General features: G+C 39.9%; 1 protein-coding gene across 3 annotated transcripts in view; it reads right to left on the bottom strand.

Annotated features, from left to right (window-relative positions):
• Positions 1-26,757, bottom strand: part of AGAP1 (ArfGAP with GTPase domain, ankyrin repeat and PH domain 1) — a 372,179-nt gene that overhangs the window by 188,047 nt on the left and 157,375 nt on the right. For 2 of the 3 annotated variants that reach the window (XM_035566371.2, XM_035566388.2), the window contains exons 7-9: positions 16,399-16,526; positions 5,511-5,666; positions 530-622 (exon numbers count right to left, since the gene is read on the bottom strand). In XM_035566371.2, coding sequence (XP_035422264.1) covers positions 530-622; positions 5,511-5,666; positions 16,399-16,526 — 377 coding nt within the window. The remainder of the gene's footprint in view (positions 1-529; positions 623-5,510; positions 5,667-16,398; positions 16,527-26,757) is intronic. The other variant, XM_035566379.2, reaches the window with a different exon arrangement.

The raw sequence follows: 26,757 nt of genomic DNA on the forward strand, positions 1-26,757 counted from the left end.
AATCAAAGTTACAATTCCTTCATTAGCAAATTACAAACAAGAGTGCACAGCTGACACACCGGCTATGATTATCACAACTAATTGCCTCGTTGTTACAAACCAGCCTGAAACTGTGTTCAGATGTCCGTCTGCAATAGCAAATTAGGGCCACATCAGGCTATTTCTGCGATCACAAGGGGCTCTTGTACAGCGCACTGATTTACCCCTGTCGACGGGCAGCACACGGCCCAATCAAAGCCCGCTCTACAAAGGCAGGCTTTGAAGCCAGCTCAGCCTAGAAACGCGCTCCATATGCAGGCCGGCAGACTGCACTTCATTAGGCCTGTTGTCACATTTTCCCTCTTCTTATTCTAATGATCCTATTTTAATACACATAGGAACCTCTCCTAATTGATGTCAAGTGAGTGACTTCCACATTCATCACCAGAGCACATCAAACACATCTTGGCGCACAGGCTCGGCATCAGAGTGCTTAAGACCCGAGGTGTGTCTCCAACTACGGAAAGCAAAAAAAAGTGTTTCGGCATACCTGTTTAATTGGGATTGCACGACCGCTTCCAATGCTATCTGTTCTGCTCTCCAGGACCTTCTTCTCTTTGTCTGGGTCACTCCCTTTCCGAGACTGCAGAGGAAAAAGAAGAAGTTTGTGCTCCGTTAAAGGTAGCTATTCATACAGAAGACACTTTTTTTTTTTTTTTTTTTTTTAAAAAAAAAGCAATTAAAAAAGAATTTTGAAATATAAATATAGTCACAAAGCAGGAGGGGAAGAACCTACACAAGTACATGACTGTCCAAAAATTTGAACACTCTGAATACCTACATACTCTCTAATTTTTAACCATCCGCTTGTTTGAAATGGGATTTAGGTTTAAAGAGTTAAAATTTCACTGCCTGAAGACCCAGCAGATCAGAAGACACATTTCTCAAGTTTCCAATAGCAGCTCCAAAGAAGAATGAAGGTTCCAGCTTCTCATTTAGAAAATCTGATATATATACTTGTACATATTTAACAAATTTGTGTGATTTTTAGAAAGGCTATCAGCTATTTAGAAATGTGATTTTATGATGTGGTCTTTGATCATATTGATTTTAACTCTTTTTCTGCATTTGGACGGTTAGAAAGTTGGAATTTCAAGAAAAGGTAGCAATTGATGCTGAAAAAAAGTTTTCTGAACGCAATAAATAAATATCAGCGTAAGGAAAATTAAACCAAATGTTTAAAACAACAGAAAGCCAGAATAAGGCAATTCAAAAGATAGGAGTGCCCTGAGGAGTAAGCTCCCTGTGCCTACTTCATGACTCTATAGGAATTTTAAGACATTCAGATTCTGGCCCATTATTGTGAAAGAACGCACAAGTATAATCATTTTGACAGATTTATTTTATTTAAAAAAAAAAAAAGCTGAGAGTCATCCTCCTTAATAACTGAACTGACAAGTGACAACTTCACTCCATTACTTTTCAATAGGAACATTACTCACACAATATTGAAAATGGGAAAACATTTTCATGCGCTTTTCAAATCACCGATGATATATGAAACGAATACATTTGCGATGTCCAGTACCACAATGGAAAGTTAATGAAAACCAATGCGCTACAAGATACTGGGTTTGATTTGCAGTATAAAGGGATATTTGAAAGACACCGGGATCAGGAGAACGATCAGAATCGTGGATAGCTAATACCCGTTTTCCGTATTCTAGCATTCAGCGGGCGGAGGGATGGAAGGAGGAAAATGCCCAAAGCAGTTGCCTTAGGAGGCGAGGGGAGGGAAGGGGAGGGAAGAAAGCCCACAGAGGAAGACTTCAAGTAACAGCGTTCTAAGCAACACATTTACCCAGCAGGGAAGCCGTGCTTTTCCTGGCTCTGCCGGGAGTAGGCTCCTATCACTAGTTACTATGGTTAGGGGCAATGGAATGACATGCCAGGGAATTAAACAAAGAATAAATGAAAGAAAGCAAAACAAGTGGGAGGGGTGAAATCCGATGTTCAAGATAACTATTGTTCCTCTTACTTCAAGACAGATTTCTGAATCTGAAAGTGCCACTTCCCAATAATAAAACACAAAACAATACTTCAATAGCGCAAAGCGTCCCTAAGTGACATTTTAAAGAAACTCAGTGAAGGTAGCCAAATCCTTGGGAGGGAAGTTGTCAACTTGAATGTTTCTTTTTTATTTGACTTTTAAAAAGAAAGGATCCCATCTCTGAAAGGGAGACTAAATACCTATGCACTAATTTTTATTTTGTTTTTAAATCATCACATCTTCTATTCCATGCAAATAACTGCATCAGGAAAGAACACAATGAAGATAGAAGGGAAATACCTATTAATTAATACACCTATTAATTAATACAAAATATTGCCAAGTGCTAAAAGTACAGAAATATAGGAATGTATATTAAGTAAATTCTGTTTTAGCTGCTGATAATTACAGAATACATAAAATTTTCAAGGAGAGAATTTTATCAGGCTCCACTGTTTAAAAACAAAAAAAATTATAGTAAAATAGAGAGATAACCTGCTTTTTCATGGTTTTGCATCTATCCATAATGCACATATTTCATCTTATATCCAATAGACTAAAAAAAAAAATCTAAACCATTGTGTATCAACATTTACTAGGACTTTTTCTGATGTCATGTTTACACATTAAGTAGTTCTATTTAAAGCTTCATTAAGGCAAACCAGAGAAAGTCCAAAAAACCAACAGAACAAAGCTGCATGAATATCATTTGACCCATTTTCCCTTTGCATTAGAAGTCACATGCAGATTTCTGTCAATTCAAAACCTTACTCCAATCAGGACTGCGAAATAAGATTGCTTCAGACCCAGAACGATACGGCACCTGAGTTTGGGCACCAGCAGAATCCTGTATCAACAGTCCGGAGAGCCCCAAAAGTACAAATACTGATCTCCAATATACTGAGATAGAGTTCATTTTAACTTTTAAGAAAAGACACTCTCACAAATCTGCAATAATGTAAGACAGGTTATACTGAATATGAGAAAGGAGATGCATCTTACTGCACCTGAAGTTCATTCGCCCCATACGTAATCTGACAAGTAGTTACAATCAGTGCTTTGCTCAAGTGTGAATCTTCACCTGTGCTACACGATACTATTTAGTTGTTCCTGTTTGTGCAGTGCACAAAACAAGACATTTACCCGTCTGCTTTATTTAACCTATTTTAAAGCCCAAGTGGAAAGTCAGCTATTGCAACGATAGCTTGACAGAAAACATGAATATCCAACAAAGTTGAAAAGATCATGTACTGCATACAGTGCACTGAAACACAAATGTGTTTAAAATTCTCAACACTATTCCAATTCAAAATCTGTAATAGATTTAAGAAAAAAATCACATCTGTTTTCTGCTTAACCAATTTTTCTTCCAACACTGGAAGATCTTCACGGAGAAAACTAAACCTATTACCTATGCTACATAACAAGGGTCAATTTGCAATTAAATGTAAGCAATAAAGTCATAAGCAAGTAACAGTCTAGGAAACAAGCACAGCAAAAAAAGAAAATACCCACAGCTAACTAAAATATTTTTGATTTCCCTCTCTGTTCATAACTAGACAGGAAATATTAGTCATCTATTTATTCAGTTAAATAATTCTGGGCTACAACTTGGTTGATACGGCATGAAACGTTTTATACCAGGGTCAGTATTAAAGTATTTCAGGACTGGGATTACAAGGCAACTCTGCACTGCATTCAATATGACCAGATCTTAAAAGACAGAAATATTTCTGAAGAGACATTTTTTTCCCCACACCACTTATTTTTCCCTTAATTTTTCCCCAGTTATTTGGCTTTAAGACAACTGCCAATATCCTCTATATTAGAAAATTTGGTTCTCCCTGTGCTATCAGCTATCGCAAACCAGTCAGTTTATTCTGTTTATAGCAAACACAGCTGATTTCATATTCTTCTCAGACCTTTGCCTCAACTGTAGATATATGTGTTTCTCTTTATTCACTTTCTCAAATTTACACCTACTCAAATATAAATCACCCCCAGTTTTCCAAATGTCAACAACATCTAAACAGCCCTCACAGCATTTTATGCATACTTAAGACAGGAAACGGTCGGCAAATGCTTTTGACAGACGCTGGAGTGGTCTCGGCTCTATTCCCAGATTTACGACTGCGCTCGCAGTTTCTAGGATGACACTGACATCTAGTGGAGTTAATAACTCATGAGTACTCCTCAACAGGAGCCACTATTCCTGCAATCGGAGGGAAAAATCCACACAATTGCTACAAAATGTCAGTGTCAAAATTGACAAGCTTTTATATGACACTCACTTCTGCATTTTTGTTGTTAAAACTCCCGGAACAAAAATGCATCATTTTAATTACTTTGTAGGAGTTTGAAGAGGTAAAGTTTTTAATCAAAATATCACTGACAAGATGGGCACACCAAGGGTGATCTATGGGACTCTGTGCTGTCACTCAGCACTCCAAAACTGTAACAACACTTCTTACTTGCTAAAGGCTGACAGACGGGATTTTGTTTAGATTGCAAAACTTTTTTTTTAAACCATTTTTGTAAGTGTTTTCCTGGATACAACTGAGGAGCTAGTTAGCTTTGGGAACACGGGGTCATCTTTGGAATACAAAATACAAGCTTTTTATGATGACTGGGAAGACTTTCTAAATGCAACTGATGTGTAGCTACCATCACCAATGAGTTTGTATGCAAGCCCACAGGATTTCTGTTTATTATAAGGACTTGTTAGGAGAGTATCAAAAAAAGATTACAAAACCCACAATTACACAATCCAATCCCAAAGCTTTCAGCAAGACTGCTAAAATAAGGGAATCACCACTCAAGGCTTCATTACTTCCCAAAGCAATTGTGCACACCAAAGATCGATCATAGTGGACCAGTCACGCTTTCTATTTAGTAAGTTTTTTATTCCTCTGCAAAAATCACATGGTCTGGGAAGATAAAGTCATTTTAATCTCCGTCATATCTTTAAGCCCTGGAAAAATAAAAGTGAATTGAGACTGTATAGTAACAAAAGCAGCAAGGGGTAGTTATTTTCCAGTACCCAGTGGAATTCCCATGGCAAACACTGTGACCTCTGTATAAACACTGGATACTTCACAAAGAAGCCCCGAGTCAGCAGTATTATTCAGCACAAGGGCAGGGTTTAGAAGCAGAAACCCAGCTTTGTCTTCATTACTGATGGCAGGAAGGCTGGCAAACCTGGGAATCTAGACAGAGCTCAGAATTCAAGTCAGACAAAGGCTCCAGAATTCAACTACTGAAATTCCCAGTATGGAAACATCACCTTACTTAGTCTCTGTTTAAGTCCTTAAACAGAACAGCCCCACTGTAATTCTAAAACGCTTTTGTTTTCAAGCCTACAGATCCATCTCACCACTCCTGTCTGGATTAGACCAGCTCAACTCAACCAGGTTGAAGTTCAGGCCAACACCACAGAGCACTACTAAAAATATAGCAATAGTCTCTTCCTGGGCTCACTCACCGTGAAGAGGTTGGATCGGCGCTTGGACTGTTTACGGACAGGAGTTGGTGTGTTGGCAGTGGGAGGAACATCAATCCGTAGCTCCTTCTGGCTGGTACTTGGAGTTGATGGGACAGAGGAGGAGTAATCACTTAAACTCCCTCCTCCATTACTGGTCTGCAAGGATTAAAGTTAGTTTTAAACAGTGATACACTGCTTTCAAGAAATTGCAATCCACAGCTGTATTTTATTTAGCTCTGATACCTACAAATAGCAGCCTAAGCTCAGGAACACAGCAGGCCTGCCCTACTGCCACTATTCCACCCATTTCCTTTCCAAGCCTTCAAATATATTTTATACATATATATTTTTTTCTATAGCCTTAATTTTTGAAAACCTAGATATTTGTTGATGTGGTAGGCACTTTGTTTATATCCAGTTATGGGTATATTACGTAGAATAACAATTTCATTTTGTTTTACTAATGTAAAAGTTAAGCAAAACGCTAGGGAAAATCTGTAAATTCTATTTTTCTACTTCAAAATTGGTAACCTGAATTCTGCCTCAAACCTAAGAAAAAATACCTAGTGCAACAGCACTGCACAACTGGACTAAATCCTAGTCTGGAATCATCAGTCCACTGAGAACTAATCAAGAAAATTAAAAAAAAAACACAATGTTGTGAATACCTATTATGGTAATAGGAACTTGAGACATTTGCTGAAGCCATGAAATCCATTGGTACAGGGATACAGAATTTAAAAGAAGACATTCCAATTTATTCAAAATAGCCAAAAATATCAAGTTACATCATAGTCTCATGAGAAATAAAGTAGTCACTCAGTAAGCCAATTAATGAATTGATGCAACAAGCAACTAATAGCAGGAAAGTGAAGAAAACAGACAGATTGGGAAGTACCAAAAGGTGATTAAAGTCTTGATTTTTATTAGATATAATAAAAGAGTACTAAAAATGATGCAGACAGTCTGGAAGCACAAAAGCACAGTTGTTTTTTTTTTTTTTTTTTTTTAAATCAGGTGCATGTATATCCTTTGAGGGTATAACTGCGTATGTTGAGTGGGGACTGATGCAAAGCAAAGACTGAAAGTTCTGTATGCGTTTGAAGAAAAGCTCAACAGGAGAGCAGCAGCATACAGGGGTTTTGGACAACAACTCACAGGTAACTTACGAGGTGGGAAATAAAGGTCTGTAACACTTGTGAGAAGGTGCAAGAGTATCTTTGAAGTAGTCAAGTTGCCTAAAAGAGGTGAGGAAAGAGGGTAAAACAGGGTACTCGTGGGATGTCTGGGGGGAAAGGTTCTCCCATGACATGAGGCAACTAATTTTAATTGCTGTTGCTAGGAATTCACCAGGTAAAGTTGCTGAACAGGAAAAGAAGGCACTCCAGTGTTTCCTCTTCAGCACTGCTCCTCCACCAGCAACTGACCTTACACACGCATACAAAGCTGCCATGCGGAGGGCACTCTGCTTGGGAGGCATCAGCAGGACCAGGACTTCCCATGACACACACGTTAGAGGTCACTGTATGGACCTCACATTGCAGGCAGAGGTGAGCCATCAAAATGAAACCTCCGAAGGAGATCCAGGTAGAAGACAATCCTTCTTTACATCATCCAGTTGAAGTTTCTTTTTGCATTTTCAAATTTATTTTTTCTTTTAAAAATTCAAGAAGAGAATGGTAAATAGGAAGAGGCACAAGTCAAGAAACTCATGCTTGGACCAAAGGGCCAATTGATGCAGCCAGAAATCCAGGAATACCACTTCTTCATTGTTTCTCTGTAGACATGCTCTTCTTCATCTCTACGTGACAAGATAGGACTTATAGTCCACCAAGTGAACTTTTCTATGGAGAAAATTGTTCTCTTTCCCCCTGAAGTATTAAGAAAAGGATATTAAATTTAATCTCCCCTTCATTCTGACTGAATCAAAGAAGGATAGCTGCCAGGAAGCCAGAGATAGCCATACTGGAAATAACAGGGGATTTTGACCAAGTTTTTCCTACAACACTTTCAAGTACAAAGAAGTAGCAAGCAGAATTTGGAGATGGACCAAGTGTATAAACCAAAGATGATGGAAGAACAAGAACTGGAATTGAATTATCATTTTTAGTGTCCTAACAGCGAATAATAACGAGTGATGAGCAGGACTACCTGGGAAGAGCTGACCTTAATCTACACCACATTCACTTTCCTTTTCTCTAAGACTTCTTGCTGAGACAGCAAGTAACACACCAAATGGACAAGAGAGTTAATACCTGCAAGAAGACACATGGAATCTGTGATAGTGACCACCCCTCTGAAGAAACACAGGAAGGAGCAAGGCTGATGAAAGGTCTACAATGAGGAGATCTGAAAATTCAGCCACTATAGACTAGCATTAGAGATGAAGACCAAAGACAATGGAATAAGTAACTGGTCTAAAGAAATTGCGTTTGGGCCAGAATGGTGAGGACCCACTGTTCACTTTGCCGTGACAGAACCAAATGTGCGAGGGAATGAGGGAGTGAGAAATCCAAGCAAGCAACCAACACTGGGAACCAAGTGGGTTGAACACATTTAAGATTAAAACCATGCTGCTGAAAGGCTCAAGAGAAGAGGGGAAAAAAAGACGACAGTACACAATGAAAACAGAGGAAGAAGATTAAGTTATGCCTCTAAAATTTAGAAGCTTCTAATAGAGAAAAGACAGGAAAACAGTAAGAAGGAAGGACTAAAATACAGGTACACTGATGACAGGATTTGAACCATAAACTCTTAAAAAAAGCGATGTGTTCTGTTTCATAATAATATTGATCAACTTAAAAAGGTGAAGGCATATGGCTGTCAACTAGAAGCAGATAACTGTGGTAGTTTAACAACCCGCTGTGCCCGGGGCTCCTCTCCACAGGGGCTCTCTGTGAGCTGCAGCCTCCTTCGGGCTGTGGCGTAGAGACCTGCCCCGCCATGGGACCCATGGGCGGCAGGGGGACAGCCTGCTCCACCGGGGCCTCTCTCCTGCCCTCCTTCTGCACCGACCTCGCAGGAGGTCAACTCTGCTCTCACATGGGGCAGTGCTGGGGCTCTGCGCACAGAGGCTTCTCTGCAGCCCCCGCCACCACAGCCTTACCACGTACACACAGTACAGGCCACCCCTCACCTCCGTGAAAAACATATTTAGGAATTATAATTAAAATACACATTCAACAGCATTCATCATGCTACATGCGCAAAGTTCATTTCCATCAACAAAAATAATTCCGCACACCAAAGTCAACATGACATCACAATGCTGACAAAGGTGGACAGTTTACACGCACTCCACCTTTTGTCCCTTTAACACCTTACAACAAATTCTGCACAGTTACCACACTCTGGCAATGTCCAGTCCACATTTTGCCTGTTAACTCCCAGTTATCATCCTTATCCCAAGTTCTGTGCCCTCCAACTGGGCACCAGAAAGGACCGTGGTGTTTTAACACCAATGGGCAGCTCAGCTCCACCACGCTGCTTTCCCACTCCCCCTTCTCAACACATCCTTGCCACATAAATCAAATATAACAATGCGGATTTCTGCCCTACGTACTCATTTACCAGACAGAGGACTTTAAGGATTCTGTGAAATTTTCCCTTTTTAATATTTTGTTATCTAATAGAAATGCTTTATATTTATTCCACTGAAGTACTACTTCATGGATTTTGAAGTGATTTACTCTCAAGGAGTAACTGCTAAACAAAGATACATACATGTTGGGCTTTCTAGTCCCCAAAGACAGATGCTCGGATACAGACTTCTATAAAAGAAGTCCTGCTGGCAATGTTTCTCTTCACACATGTGTACCTCCACTGGACTTTCAACTTTGTAAATAAAATTCTGAAATGGTTTCAAAATATACCATTGGGAAAACAAAACAAAACAACTATTTCAATAAAAGACTTAAAAGGAAAAAATATTCAAAGCACGAAAGCATTGAATACCAATACTAAGCAAGCTCCAACTCTTACCAAGACTACCAGTAATTAGCAAATAAATCCACTTAGCTGCTATGAAACACCTGAATAGAGAGAATGGGTTTGACCAGAACAAGCTCTGACGTGACTTCCAAGTTATAGCCTGCGCAGATAGAAGCAATGAAAAATGCAACCAGACAAGCACTTGGAAAGCATATCCTTCGTAAAATCTAAGCCTAATACGCTCAAAGAAATAAAGCATGGTGAGTGGTCTCTGTCAGGTAGTTTGCATCAAGTAAGAGTCCAGTGACCTTGCCATATTAGATTGTGGAAAGCAACTTCCTGCAATCTGTACGCAAGCATTTAATAACAAGCTCACTGGAATGAAGCACCGAATTTAGGGCACGCAGCAAATAACTTTAATTCACAGAATTTGGAATCCAAAGCCTTAAAAATCAAGTCAGTGAATCTGTACAGCACATGTAATCCAACACATAACAAATATAAACTCATTTGCTAACTGTAGACAAACTGGTCAAATTTGTGGCAGTCAAAACCAAACGAATAAGCACTCTAATTCCCCTTAAGGACATTACACACCTTAACATTACTTTTTCAGTCAAGTTTTTCCACTGCTCTCAAGACACAAACATACCTTATTCATCAGTACAAAGGGCCACTTCTGCGCATCACTGCTCTAACCACAGTCTTGGCCATGGGGACAGAGGTCAACCAAATGAACCTTGGCAGGGAAATTATTAGCCCCAGTAGAAGCACATTTATACAGATACATTCCTGTTGGCTTTCCTGGGTGATGGATTTTTCTGTCCTCATTAAGGCATCATGTCCATTCTCAAATGTGCTAGACTTCTGCAAGTACACAGTGCAACCGTATCTTTTCTTCCTGCTAGGAAAATACACAGCCTGATGGTGGCCAATGGTTCAGCACACTATTAAGCTATACAGATATGCTATTTCCTGAATGCACCTTGCATCAATGTCCAATACTCCATTTACAGAATAACTCTAGCATCTATATACACTTAAAGCTTTGTTACCACATGGACTGACACTGTAAAAAAAAAAAAAAAAAAACAAGGTCATGACAGCAAGCACAAATTTAGTAGAATATTGTCACTACTGTAACCTGCTTAAGAACTCAGATGAATCCATCACTCTGGTGTCACTTGACCAACTGGGTCCATTCAATGCAGTTACCTCAAAGGAAAACACTGCCAATATGGACCATAAAACTTAAAACTTATGGGATTCCTGTTGATACCTTATTAAAAAAGAATGCTGCATACACTGCTCACAGGTTCTGTGATATCAAGCCAGATCACACACTTTCATGGATGTATTTCAGCGGTTACATATTTCTGCTTCCATTAGTAAAAAAAAAAAAAAAAAAACAGTGAGTTTACCTTGCACATCAGGAGCTCAGTTGTGACCTGCATTAACAAAGTTGGACTTATCCTCACATTTGCTAGGGGCATGTTCCAGACTGACCAACTATACAAAGGCAGCAAAATATTCGCCTTATATAAACCTTGTATTGCCAAATTATTCATAAAGCATACATAGTAAAAACATCAGGTGAAAATGCTAAACGACAGCATAGGAAGAATAAAGCTGATTTTTTTCTCATTGACAAGTAACCCAGTCATAATGGATTCAATGTTTTTCTGCTCTCTAGATGTAACAGGACACCCTCCAAGAAAAATCATCTCTAACCGCTGCTTGAGGAGAAAATGAAGGTGGCAAGTACTACATCTAAAACAGATGAGATTGCCACAGCTTCAGGGAGCCTAGAAGCTGTTGGAATAAACCAAACCTTGATCAAAAGCAGAGATTACATACTCTGTGACAGAACACAGCCACTCTCTGCACCTTCTGTTGCTGGGGAAAGAAGGGAAAAGTGCATTTCTGCAGAAATACAGGAGTCATGGAAGATTCTCTAGTCAGGACACATTTTTTCTTCGCCCACTTGTGTACAATTTTGTTCTTGAAAGACCTATTATCTGAGTCTTTCATCTAAAACCACTATAGGTGGGAATCCAATTTATTCAAGGGATCTTGGTTGTATACAGGCACACATCCAAAGATGGATTGAAGATGAAACTGTTTAGTCCTTGCCTCAGCAAAAGCTAGAAAGCTTTGATTGCGTTGCCACGGAATACAAATTTTACACTGGATTTCAAACTTAGGTCCAGATAAATGACTCCGGAGATTTCAGTATGTCTAGCCCTCCACAGTAAGGGAGAGCAATCCTGACAATTTAACCTCATCCTTTGGGACATATTAAGAAATTGCCCATCTACAGAGTTTTTACCTTTTCCCTGTTATGAAAAAAAGAGGAGAAAAAAGCAGATCTGTCTTATTAGACCTATCAAAGACTAATCACCGAGACAACTTTAAGACAACTTGGCTAAAATAAGCTGGCACATAGAAAAAAATCATCTCAGAAAAAACACTAACGACTTTCAATTAATAAAATGTGACAGTAGACTTCAATGCTACAGTTACAGCAACCGCTTCACTATTTGGAAAACTTAAACAATAAAGTCTGAAATGGAAATTTTAAGAGATCTTAGGATGAGATAAAAGTAGGCTCAACAAAAAGTAATAGGAATATAAATAAGGTCTTGTGAGGATAAAGAAAGGAAGAGGAAGTATGCTAACAGATGCACTGAAATTTAACATGTGAAGCCTGGAGAATGCCCTTTCATATACATGTTTACTGTGCACATGAAAGAAGGGGAATGCAAATATATATAAATTGTTTATTTTAAATAAACATTAGAGATTAGAAATAACTGTAAATAAGAAAGCATCATGATGTATGCTCCAATGGTATCAAATAATTTTCACTTCTTAGTTTATGTTTTGCAAATTACATGAAAAAGCAGAATGAAAAACTGACTAAGCAATATAGTCTCTTCTTCAATCGAATGTGTAAAATATAACAAAACATTTCATCCTAAATGACCCCCACTATAAATAAGATAATGGTGCCCTACTATTTAGTGCTTACCATAATCAGGTCTCATATACAGTAAAATAATGGATGATTAAGCAGACTGTGCTTTCCTTTTAATAGTTTAATTTACATATTTAGACAATCTCGCTGTAGTAAAAACTTTATAGAGGCCTAATGCACATATAAATAATGCATCTTTACAAGTTTGCAACAGGTAGCAGGGAGCAGGCTTGTATGCTAGCCATAACTGAGCTGCAATTTAGCAGTATGCTAAGCTCCATACCCTTCTCAGGTGTAACACATCTCCTAGGGGAACAACACTGCTGCACCATTAAACACATTTCTTTGGGCAGCACTCCACATGTATAATGATTTGGGGGCTGACTTTACATGGTACCACTCAATACTCATCCAAACAATATTTTAAAACTCAGAGCGTGGAAGGTGTGGCATTTAAGGCCCCTCTCTATCATGGTGGAGTACATGTAGCACATGCACACGTGGAAAAGTGCTGGCACACGTGGCAAGGACATGTTGCCATTTCAGTTCCCTCTCACCGAACTCAAACAGCTGAATTCCAGGAAAGCTGGCAAGGCATCAACTGCCATGTGGTTTTCCGATGTTTACAACAGTGTAAACTTTGCAGAGGAAATTGACACATCTCCAGGCAACCACTCAACAGGTTATCAGGTGTAGGGTTACTTCACACTGAGGTTTTCTGGTGCATCTTGAACTGAGGTGAAATACACTGAAGCCTTCATTAATTAACACTTCTTCCTCTCACAACAACTCAATCTACCTCTTGAGGCATTCAGAAAGACCAGAAGCTGAACAATCCTCAGTGATATCCTTGGGTTTGAAAAGAAATTTTGTGCATGCATTCTGTATTGCTCTGAAAGCCGACATACGGATGTGAAGTACTTATACCAAGGGTTATTGACCCTGACTATCAAATGTTTCCAGGTAAAACCCTCAACCTGACATCATAAAGAAAAAAAAATCTAGACAGAAGGAAAACAAAAGCAGAACCTAGTGCAAACACAAATGTGGTTTTTTTTTTTTTTTGGTAATTGGAATAGGAAGCATTTCATTCTGTGAAACTACTGTGTGGAAATACATAGATACCTGAACACAGACATATCGGAGAACATTTTCTAGCAGGTAATGTAACCTAGGTGCTCGTCGCTTAGGACTATTGGACATGAGTATACACATCCAAACACACTAACAGCACTTCCGCAGTTTGGAAATGGAAACTATGATATGGAGAAGCCCCTGTGTGTATAAAGCCTTAGAATTTTCCCCAAGACACGCTAAGGGCTAAGCCTAGGTAGGGTGACACTGTCTTGGTTTTGTTTTCTATAGCCTAAGTTCTTGACTGCATAATCATCTGGAGAGTTTGCACCAAAGTAATCCAATCATAGAAGGAGAAACGTCTAATTTTATATGAAGTAATTTGTAAAACCACTACTTCTGAAAATCTTAACTCCTGTGCAGAATGCAAGTGACAGTGCACTCTAATGATACCATTTTGATTCATTGGGGAAATCCTCACTGAAACATCATTACATCAAAAGAGATCTTCTAAAGAACATGAGACAATCTTCTTGTTAGGATCAGAGATGGTAAATTTTCCCCAAGATTATCTTAAAATCAGAACTGCAGTTGCAATGTTCTTTCAAGTCTAGGATAAGAATTCAGCTCCCTTTCCTTAAACAAGGTTGCACTAAGTGTGGCACCAAGACAGTAAGTAAAGCAGGTTTATGGTCTAAGGCTGACATCAATCTCAGAAGACAGACATCTTTGGTCAAAATTACCATTGCTTCTGTTAGAAAATTGCATCAGCTGGTAAAAGTGGCAAAGAATATTATTTCATACCTATTGAAAAAGATTTCAGGGATCCTTATCAAAAAGGTTACCTTGATTTTCCCAAGTAGTTCTTATCACTGGCAAGAAGTTTACTCTTTAGGTGAAGTACTCGCATATAATTTTGTATTTGCTGCTGGTATCCAAACCGTACTTGAGTATGAATGTGGTGAGAACCTAGATGTTTCATGTCCTTAATCAAACAAGCTTCATCAACAAAAAGGGTTTAAGAAAATGCAGAACAGAAAAGCATCTGGCTAAAACTGGGTTGTACAAAGTATCACCTATCTTCTTTAGAAAGTATTGAAAAACTATGCAATCATCAGAGTAAGAGAGGTCTTCATTGGATCCAAGAATAAGATCGCTACTGGAAATGGTGCCATTCATTCTCTACAGTTCTGTTATAGTAACTTTCCTCCTTCACCACTGAATAGGATGGGTCCAAAGACAGCCTCTACAGAGAACATAATTCATCTCAGTCCAGAAGTATGAACATACACAACTGTCTGGAGAAATTTGTTCAGGAAAAAAGCATTTCACACAATGGGCTAGTTCCAAGTACTTGTGGCAATGACCTGGTCAGAAAGAAAGTGGAGAGGAAACATTCTTAATGTCACATACGTCAAGAAATGGAAGAACTTCCATATGAGGAGCTTGTTACTTCACCATGAGGTGCTGTGGTTCTTCAGAGGAGTCACAAGCCTTAGCACCTGCTACAGAGAGAGGGATCTGAAATTCAACACTGTATTGGGGCATAATCAGCAGAAGTGAGAGTCACAGTCTGAGGCTGGTATCTGGGCTGAGCTCAAGGCAGAACATCTCACAGCAAAGAACTCTAAGAACAAACTGGCATCTGCATCTGTAGGGTTAACTCAATGGTCAAAGTTTCCAGTAGGGCACAAAAGGAGACCAGTAACTACAAGAACAGCAGAACCAGAACCTTCACCCTGTGGTATAAATCTAAACAGAGTGCTTCCAGAAGACACTGACATGTGAAATGAGAGGGGAAAAAAAATAACTTTCCCACAAAGATAGAACAATTCTTCACTATACTGCTTTTGCCAAGAGGCAGACACACAGCGTGGGAGAAGAGTCCATAGATAGAACAAAATGTCAAATGGGTTGCTGAAGACATAACCTTAGGAAACATTACTTGTTTATATTATTGAGTTCAGACTGAAAAAGATGCCAGAAAAGCTGGTGGGTATCAGACATTTCTGTCTGCTCCAATGAGTATCAGGAAGCTAGGTCACAGTGCTGGCCGCAGACTGTAAGGGCCAGTACAATGGCTTTGTAAATTCATCTACCAAGACAGAGTGCACAGTGGGAACACCATCTTCCTGGCTGCAAGGGTCTCAGATATGAGCAATGGAGCTTATATACACCCAAACTGTGAACGTGTGCATAGCTTATCACTTGACAATAGAAAAAGATACTGAGGGAGGATTATCACAGTGGAATATAGAAGTCAGTATTAATGTATGTGGGTAAAAAACTGTGCATGTTAGAAAATTTTGGTATTAGCCAAATGTTTCCCAAAATAACGCATCTATGGCATCAAGGCCACCAGATTTTTCCTGTCATAAAGGCTTTTTTTTTTTTTTTTAAAGAGCATATCTACAAATCATTATCAACATATACTGCTAGGCCATTAGAGGGAATCATTTCACTTGAGCATAACGGAGACAGGCAATTACAACCACACACAGTGGTAACAAATGTAAAATTCTAGTGTGCCAACCACTGTGATACACCAGATATTACTTCTCAGCATACAACTGAATGAGAACAATAACCAAAATCATTGTGAGGTAATTTTAAAAAGCAGTACAGCAAATCCTGCTACTGTAACAATTGGTCTACTCAGAGCAGCAGGCTGCTGGGCGTAATCAGTACTATCAAAAATGGTTTTAAAGCCAAATTACTTCACCACAGCAGTTTCTTGAAACAAAGTCAAGACAATTAAAAAGTACTGCTTTAAACTACAGATCACTGATACCTTTCAAACATACCAACTACCTACCAGGCAAGAAAAAGAGCAATGGCATTAAATATAGTAGATGAAAAGCAACCTATCGGCTCCTTTTTCAGGCAAGCATTGATTTTAGCCTGTACCTGGCTGATATGTACAGCAGAAACCTGGGCAGAACACACAGATGAGTGACTTGGAGAGTTCGGTAGGGATTTGCAGGGTCCAATCGAGAGTTGCTGTTTCTTCCTTGTTGCGACAATCTTCTGAGCAACTGAAAGAAACAAAACACAGGGGCAGATAAGCTACAGACTACACTGAAAAATATGTTAAGTCAAAAATACACAGAATACACAAAATACTAAACAGGGCATGGCTACTAAGCAGTTTTTCCATTGTCAAAGGCTGCTCCAAAAACTGACTGCAATACATCCAATTAAGATGACAGATGCTGGTTTTCTACAATATGCTCCACATGAGCCTCCAACTCTGTTCTCCACATGGATGAAATTGCCCCTGAACTATCAATCCACCAGGTAAGCGCCACTAAACCAGTAACATCGAAGCAGAAGGGGAAAAGGCAGGCGTGCAAGTTACAAAACGCAATACCAGGAATTCATACAAGAAGTATGCTCACTAGCACAATCTAGTTTGAGTGCATTTCAGTGCTATTCACTAGCATGATCCTGGAAGGATCCTAGAAGGAGTCGTACATCACAGGACAGCGGTTCGGCAGGAAAGCTATTGCTCCCCTTTCCAAGCAGCACGCCGCAGTTTACAGTAAGGCTTGTACTCTGGAGCTGAGGAATAAGGTGGACCGTTCTGGATCACCAGCCACTGTATGAGGAGTTAGGAAACCAAAAGTATGAAACATTTGAAACAAATGGCAATCAGAATAACAAAACAGAGTGGGTCCCTGACACAGAATACCTGGATTAGTGGTGCTGCACATCACATCCAATTTAAACTAATTACAAAAAGATATATCATAATTTCCAGTTTTAGCTTTTATTACTTAGCACTACTGGCACAGCTGGAAAAATGCCAGGTTTATTTTGCAATTTAATGAGAAGTTTTCTACAACACCTAAAGGAAAGCGGTATTTTTCAAATGGAAACATTAATCAGATTCATTAGTATCTCCATATACAGGTTAGCACACTCGTAATAAAAAATGGAAACAGAGCTGATCTGAAATGCAGCAAAATCCATACACCTCTCCTGTAGCTTTTCAATTTAAAAAAGTCCAACTATTTCAGAGACCCTGGAATTTCAGCTCATTCTGCTGTTAAGGCCTAGTTAAGATCTAAAGGCTCTTTTTAGGTCATCAATTTTTAAAAATAAAGTCCGTAGGCTGCATTTGTCACCCACCTTCTTGGCTCACAAATTAAAAATTAAATAAAATTTTCATCTTCAGAAACAGAGACTAGTGTAATGATTAATTAAAAACACTAACTAAATTTAGTAGTGCACATAGTGATCTTCATCAAGTGATTTTAAACTACACAACTTTCATAAAGATTCTATAAACGACTAACTGAGGCAAAGGAGGCAAAGCATGGGCAGCACCTTTTGTTCCACATATACAGTGGATACTTGGGAGCACAGAGCCATGAGGTGTTACATGAACAGAAACAAGTAACCCTGAAGGAAAATGCAATGGATTCTAAAGGTACGATTCCTTTTACTCCTCCACGTTTGACAAACAGGCTATTCTCAAAGTCATCAATCTACAGGAAAACGGGAAGACAGTAGCATGCACTGTGCCACTGGATGTGGTGCAGTGGCGTTTTTAGGCTACAATACACAGCTCTTCCCCACGCAATCTTGAAGTAATGGATGGTGCATGGGGTTGTTTTTCTATGCCGATAAGGAACAGCAAGTTCTGCCTTCCTTACCACAAGCGATACTGCTCAGATCTTCCTATACTTGGAAAGTTGCATGTTGTAATTTAGATGTTATTTTTGAAACAACTATCTACTGGCACACAGGAAAATCAGGATTTTCTGTGGACTATGTCTACTGAGGAGAGTTTAAGGGTTCCAAGCCACCTTAGGCAATGAGATATTAACTCCTGCCATGGTATTATATGGCACAGGACGGGCAGGTATAACTAAGCATGGACAGCATAATGACAAGACAGATAATGACAAGACTTAAATGTCAGGATGTTTTCTATAACAAGGGGGTGAAAATTACGTTGCACACATTAAAACATTCAAATATTTCAAGATCAAAAAATCTTTTCTAATCTAAGAATCAGCTTTATTTAAATTCAGGACTGCTAGAGAATACTGAAACTTTAATTTGTATTAAGTACACCGGAACTTTAATTCAAACCAAACATACAAACAAATTCAAACCCCAACTTTCAAATTCCATCAAGCTTACAAACTGATGTTGGATCACATTAACACTTATTCATTACTCCAAAATCATGTCATCGGTTTATTTTTTAACTGTACTAGAACTTTGCAAAGGAGTCCATAGTCACTTGGACTGTCACCACCAAAACAGGTCAGTGAGGCAGAACTGCAATGACTTTGGCAAAGTCGCATAGAAACTTGCTGTGATTAAACTAATAATATTCAATCTGTATTATTCAGAGAATATAGGAAGATAATTATGTAAATTCCATGATCGCTTTGACTCAGTACATTGTAACATAAGCAGAGATATTGTTTAGCAGCATAAGCATACAATTTCTTCTCAAATATAATTTTAATAACACACTGGTCTGCAGGCTTATGTTTTTCATGTAAATGAATGATGGCATAATGATGATTTAGTGCAAATACATTGTATAAAAAATGGCTTGTATATATGAAGAAGCAGCTTCATTAGTTACATCCCACCTCCAATAGGCCCCTTATCATCCTGAAAGGATGATATTAATTAATTTATTTTCCCCTGCCATATTGATCATAACCTTCATCAGCTAATCATGTTTAAATTACAGAGGAATATCGTAGCACTCTGTCATTTCAGAACCATTGGTTTATTGATCTCGAGCCTGGAAAGCTATACATAAAAATATTTTAGACTACATTAGTGAATGCAGAGAGCAAACCTAAGGTCAGATTTTAACAGATGCACATAGATTTGTCATCACATGTGGTAAAGACCTAAATTAAGACCAAAACTGAATTAAAACCACACACAAATGAAAACTACCTTCTCAGCAAAAGCTTCCGCTCTCACATGGGAGAGGTAATTAGTCAAGGAAAATATTTCTCTCTCATCTTCAATCTGAATATAGGTGTTTGTAGCATCACAGTAACAGACACAATGCAGTCTTGCCCAGTTATTGCTCTAGAAAGTCAGTAAAAAACCCACCACGACAGTCTGAACTCACTAACTCAAATGGGTTACTTGAATGCCAGCTGAAGTACCACAAAAGCAGACACTTTTTTTTATTAGCTCCTTTCAGTGCCATTTGAACAGAAATGCAGATTTTGGCTGCAAAGGAGAGTTTCTGCTTACTAGAGGAGGAAGATGGGACATTCAGCTGCACTGTTCACCCTAGCTCAAACTGCAAAGCTCATAAACACACAGACACAAAGGATGCAAGATGAGTTCAACAGCTGAGCCAAGATTTTTTTTTAAAAAGTCAAAATAGAAATATGTAGATTAGCATATAGCTAGAAATGTGAAGAGCAACCCACAAAGCAGCTGGAAACTGTACTCCAAAGCTTACACAGAGCAACACAAAGGGTAAATTATCCTGTGTGCTGCAAAAATGGTAAAATTACAGTGGAAGATCTAACGTTACCTTCTTAAAATTGCGTTACAAATTCTAAAATAGACCATTCTTATCCTCAAATTTCATAGCCTTTCCCTGTTAGAAAGATGACATGCCCCCTAATGGAAATCCCCACCTGAGCTGCCAAACCTTCCCAATTCTTCCTCCATTTCGGCAACAAGCCTAATGTGCCCCACCAGAGCACGATTCTTCCTGCCTCTCCCCCTCCTTCATTAGGCAACTCGCTCTCCTTTGAGACACCAAACAGTTTTTGCTTCTTTCAGTGCAGTCATGTAGCTGTCACTCCATAATTAGACTGCATTCAATATTCAAGTGCTCGCGGCTACTTGCCCTTGGATATTACGGGGATAGGAGCTTCTGAAGTACCTAAAGGAGTACCCTGACCCTTCAAAGTTTGCAACATATGAAAGACGTGACTGATCATCTGTGGGGCAATCGCCGGACTGTCAAAAGACCTACTGTGCTCTTTCTAAAGCTACCTTGAGAGAAGAGATGAAACCTAAATCTTGCCTATCAGAAGTCAACAAAAGGGGTTCAGCATACATCTCCTCAGCAGTGCTGCTGCAAAATCACATTTTCTACATCTTCTATTCTAGAGAAAAAAGCCCTGAAATACACAAAACTTAAAATGGCTGGCACTAAAAACCCCACAGACCTGCTAACTCCTGCTGCTGAGATCTTCAGACACAGTAGTTAGCGAGGAAAAAAACACAGTTAAATGGTTGTGTAGCAAGAGAAATACACCATAATTACAAGAACACTGGATCCAGAGAACAGTCGAGCTATATTGCCCGTTCGGCCTCCAAACCTGCTTCTGTTATTACATCTTTGTTAGGACTCAAAGTGACAACTCATTAGCCACTCAGTGCTAGGAAAAATCCTTAAACCAACACACTTTGTTTCCACAACTGCAACTATAAATAGGTTCACACTGGACTTGTGAGCATCTTTGTCGGAGTATTCCTAGACAAGGAAATGTCCACAAGCGTGATTTTTTTTTTTTCCCCAACAGCAGCAACAACAAAACAGTTTAGGCAACCAAGTGGCTGTGTGGGACCTCTGCTGAAAACATACAGTAAGAATTGTTCTTCAAGAATGCCTGATGTAAACTGTGGAAACACACAAATTCTTGCTGTTAACAGAAGCTAACCTGTGTACATCATTAACCAGTTTAAGACAATGTATCTTCAGATTAATGTTGAATAGCCTGTAATTGAAACATCGTCCAGAGAAAGCCAGGCAATTAAAAAAAAAAAAAAGCTGTTCTACAAAGCAAATAGAGAAAGGAAAGCAGAAATATTTTTGCCCTGGAGCTTTCAGGTGTCATCCCATCCAAAAGATTATTCAGCACTTCTGAATTTAATATAAATATATTTGCTAAGGGTTGGTTCTAAACCAAATCAATACCGACTTTATCTGTGTGGCAGGTACCAAAAATAAACAAGACAAACATTTTAACTTTTTTTTTTTTTAAATCAACTGTATTCTCTGTGCTTTCACATACTCAAACTATCAGAGATGTTACTGTAAGCCATCTATCTAGATACGAAAAGCTGAACAAAAGGTATTTGGGAAGTCGAGAACGTTTCTGCAAATAAACAGGGTTATGCCAAGAATATTTAGAATTACAAATCAGGAGAATTGATGTTTAGCAAATATTTGGTCGTTAGGGAAGACCGATGCCTCTCTGTTGTACATGTACATTTAATTTCACAAATTAGAATGACTTGAATATGTGTTTTGCTGTAAGGTTCAGTTAATCAAAAGCATGTGAAACTCCTGATCTGAGAGATGAATAAAATGTTCAAGTTTGGATAGAAAGCTCTCGACTTGAATGCCTCTTCTTCCATGCCTGACCTAGCTCACCAAAACAAAACGAACCTTCCCACCCCCTGCCACTTTCATCTCAAACACTACTTTTTGTTAGTCAAACTGCTCCTTTGTAAGCAGCTCCTACTAACTCCGCAGCGGCTCATTTATTTCATCTTGATTGGAAAGACAGCCATGCTAAGCAGGAGAGCTTGGTGCTACAGCAGCCCATGAGCCATAAAGCACCGCTCAGTGCCAGTGCGCTCCCTGCGGCCCCGCAGATCTGCATGCAGACCACCGCCGCTTCCTCCCCCGCCCCATCCGCGCACTCTGAAGTTATTCGCTGTCGGAGAGGAAACTTGGAGCAATTCTGACAGCAGCCAGACGAAGCTGACTGATTCCTCTCTCTGCAGTACGGAGGTGGTGGGGTACGGGTGAGCACCACCTGGCTGAACGCACTCGAGGCGGGCACATCAGGTCACCCCCTCTCCCCAGAACCAAGAACTGTGCCTCCATAATGAACCAACTCCTCATTGTGCTCAATTTCTGAGCTAATCACCATTAGAAACACTGTTGCCAGAGTAACTGATCTGACAGAGCTGTCTTTCACTGGTTCAAAGGGCCGTTCATATGTCAACTTCTTGTGCAGCATCAGGCTGCTTTGGCAGGGGCAGCTGGGTCTCTAAAATCTCATTAGCACAGCTTCATTCAAGTATAAGGACAAGAAAGTCAGAGGCCTGAGGGAAAAATGCTCCTTACAAGAAGTTCAAGATACAAGGTAAGACCGTCTCATCTAGCTCCACCTCCTAAAACTTAAAATACAAAGATAGCTCTGCACTGCACAATAGATCCGTTTAGGGAAATCTCACCTAGCCTGAGAACTGCTCTCTGCCTGTTTTTAAGGCAGGTCCTGGAAAACGTCCAGAGGTATCAACGATTTGATTGCTGCTCCCTTGCCCGGAAGGCTGTGAATAGGGTTACCGCTGCGCCTTTTACACTGCTTTTTACTAAGGAACACTCGAAATAATGAAAGGGAAGACTCCAGACACACACTACCTGTAAAACTTGGTGATACTTAGCATTTAACACTGTTAGAAAAGCATCATGTGTTCAGAGGAGATGAAAACAGTCTTCTCAAATTACCACTAATTTAAATAGAAATTGGTTTCCCATAAAATCGCATCCAAGACTATTTATTTTCAGAGTCTCAGCATGAGAAAACACTGGACTCAGTTAAAACCTGAATCATGCAAAAGACGGGAATACATGAAATGCGCACTAAATTTTCTTCCACTTCCTGAAAAAAACAGCTTTCAACTGAAGTTGGAATGCTCACGGCTGACTGAAAACCAACAGAAAGGACGAACAACCTATTTTTTACTACTGGGAAAAACTGTGGAGTTTACACAAAGCTTACCCCCTCCCCTGCACGCACACAGAGCATTTTGAATGAAACATTCATGGCAATTACTGATTTGGCTGCTTTTGCAGACCACGATGAGACCTCTGCCTACAAAAAGCAAAGTCTATTAGCCTTAATGCAACCAGTGCCAAAGATGGCTCTTGATAAGATGATGATTTATTAGGAAGGCCACGCTGTACATGCACTACACTGAATCTTTCAAAAGGGCATGCTCTCCTTATTATCAAAGGCCACCGTGATATTTTTAAGTAAGAGAAAATGAATGCTTCATCACCAGGCTTACATAAGAAATCTGATTCTCTGTTTAAATGCATTTTTCACAACCTTCACATGAGCACAAGGTCAAAATATTTGTTTAGTGCTTAAAATTCCAAGAGAGGGAAACGGGCTCAGAAACACCATAAAATTTGTCACCATCCATTTTTTGACACCAAGCATGAAGACAACTGGGAACTCCAGCACCCTGCTTGATCCAGCACTGCTGGCATCCCTACTCTTCATTTGCTCCCTCCCCTGCCAGATTTCAGGCTTTGTAAATTGCATCATAGTGAGTCTGACGTTATTCATGCATGTCCTGGCATTCAGCATCTGCCCATACAGAAGCTAAAAGACCCCTGCAAGTCCTTCTGACTAAGAGGCAGGAGAGAACACACTCTTTTCATGTCCAGTACTTAACACTGTCCTTGTCACTGTCTCATTCTTGTTCATCAATTAACACTTCCATAGACTAATCCTTTTAAAAGGTATTTTATGACACCAGCAGTGGTCACCATAGTTTATTACTGAAATTCCTACAGAACAGAAAAAAACCGATACAGCAGAAAGTATCCTAGCCAACATCTCCAAGCAATAACATGAACATCAGGAAACAAAAAACATTAGATGTATTCAAACCAACTCCTACAGAAGTCATGGGTCCTATAAAAAAATCTTTAGCGGGACCTCGTAGGGAGAAAGAAGGACAGAGAAAGTGGAAGCGACACAACTAGCCGTGGTGGTTCAACACCAGTGGGTAGCTCAGCACCACCACACCACTTTCTTGCTCACCTTCCTCAAAGATCAAGGGAAGAAAATATTATGAGAGAGGGCTCGAGGCACAGACGGGGAGATCCCTCGCCAGCTCCCGTCATGGACAGAGCCAGGCAGTGAGCACCCCAAGCAAACCAGAGCCGCCTTCCCCAGCTGCCCTCCTCCACCTGCTGCCCACAGCGACCGGCGCAGGGCAGCGGGTGATGGATGGGGGCTGCGGCCAGGCCCTGGGACACGGCTCCGCTACTCCTTGGTGCTCGCTGCCTGCGCCTGCTCCGGCCTGGGGCCTTCCCCGCATGGCCACATCCACCTGCTGCGCCCGGGCTCCTCTCCACAGGCTGCAGCATGGAGACCTGCCCCGCCGTGGGACCCGTGGGCGGCAGGGGGACAGCCTGCTCCACCGGGGGCCTCTCTCCTGCCCTCCTTCTGCACTGACCTCGCAGGCTGGAGCTGGCTCTGCTCTCACACGGGGCAACGCCAGGGCCCTGTGCACAGAGGCCTCCCTGCAGCCCCCATCACCAAAACCTCACCACAAGCACACAGCTATACACTAGTATAACTGACACGTCAATAAATCACATTTCATCAGATGAATACACTTAATCTGCTTCTGCCCATAAGCCCTGCTGATGAGAGTTTACTTGTTTCTTGTGAAAAGCACAATCTCAGAAATACACTATGGGAACTTAAGACAGCTAGCAGCTTATATATTTACAGTAGCTCTGTTTTAGCTTAATATACCATGTTCATAATAAATGTGTTCAATAAAAATAAATTTATTCCACAATTACATATTACAGGACAGTGGTAATAACTGCCAGAGCAAGCACTAACCACAAATGCTTTTCAATGGGAAGCATAAAGATAAGCATCCACTTTTAAAGCCATTGGACCTGTTATTTTAATTCTGTTCAATTTCCAGGCTAGACAACTTTCATACTTCTTCCTTTAAAAGGAGAGGGATGGACATGGGCATCACATGCTCACAGTACTGCTGCATGCCAAGAGGAATGTACACCTCCCTGTCCTGCTGAGGAGCCTCCCATTTCTCGTTAATGTATAAAAAAGGCCCTAAGCCTCATTCTCAGAACTCTCACCCGTTTATTTCAAATGACAATTGATCTGTTTCATATAATGTTAGCATTCAATTTATTATGGTCTTCCTGTGTGCAAGCATGTAAAATGTAAAGCCAAGGCAAGTCAGTGTACAAGAACAGTACACAACACAGTATGCAGCTGCATGAGATGCTGCCTTGAGCAGCAAAATCAGGTTAAGAACTTTTTAACCAAGATCTTTCAGTGGCTCATGGTCCAATAATAAACTGTATCAGCAGGGCTCTAGAAACAGTGCCTTGCAAAGTCATACCCAAACACATGAATTACTATTCTGCTCTGTACACAAACCCATTTAACCTGCTAGCAGACTATGGCGATGCTTGCCAGGATAAGCTCTATTTCACATCACAGGGTGACCAACAAGGGGGGCGAAAATTAAGTGTACAGGTACCTTCATCACACACAGCAAGAAAGGAGTCACTCTGATGGAAAAAACTGTACTGCATGACACCAAAAAGCATTAGAAAGTTTTACAGGACAAAATTCTTGGCAACCAAATCTGTACTTAAAAAAAAAAAAGCGATTACATACACGATACCTGACTTTTAATAAGACACACCTCACTTTGAAACACTGGATAGTCACATTAACCAGATAGCTTTTGTTCTTGTACTGTTTTGTTCTTGAATTTATTTTGCATTATAACTTGTCAAGCACTCACGCACAACCTATAAAGGAAAGCACATCACAGCCTTTTGGTTACCTTCTTCTGGCTTCCTTCTGCCTCAGGAAGCAAAGCATTTAACGAGACAGCCCTCTTCCCTGGCAAGCAGGTATTCCCTTTATCTCATTTCGTTAAAACAAATTCATCTTCATTTATGTCTCAATTACCTTGTAGGGCTGTTAATTTGCTGGAAATGAAGCTATTGTGTAATTGCTGTTATTACTTGGGGGATTTAAATGCTGACTGTAATAAACAGTTACCTTCAGGACAGAACAAAGTCAACAGTATTAACGTTAATTATGGAATAAAAAATGGCAGCCAAGTATACAGCTATGAAGCTAGAAATATAGCTTCTGTAAAACATGAACGAAGTTAGCAGGATAAAGGCAACTAATGCTATATACTTTGCTTATCTGCATCAGTCTTCACTTGCAATGCATTATGGCTGAAACACTTCAAGCTACACACAGTCATTGGACATAACAATTATAAAAATCTCTAAGGTCAATAGGAAGAACCATTCAAAATGAGATTCTCAAACTAAGCACGTGTACAAACCCTCTGCAATGCTTCACCTTTGAAAATATTAATGTTGAGTAGGTCCACCATGCAGGGTTCTGCCAAAAGTGTTGTGCTCACCCATATGTGACAAGACCCCCTGCTGATACAAGTACATTTAAATTAATACCTTGAACAGAGTTA

This window comes from Cygnus atratus, chromosome 6 (assembly GCF_013377495.2).
Source record: "Cygnus atratus isolate AKBS03 ecotype Queensland, Australia chromosome 6, CAtr_DNAZoo_HiC_assembly, whole genome shotgun sequence".
NCBI lineage: Eukaryota > Metazoa > Chordata > Aves > Anseriformes > Anatidae > Cygnus > Cygnus atratus.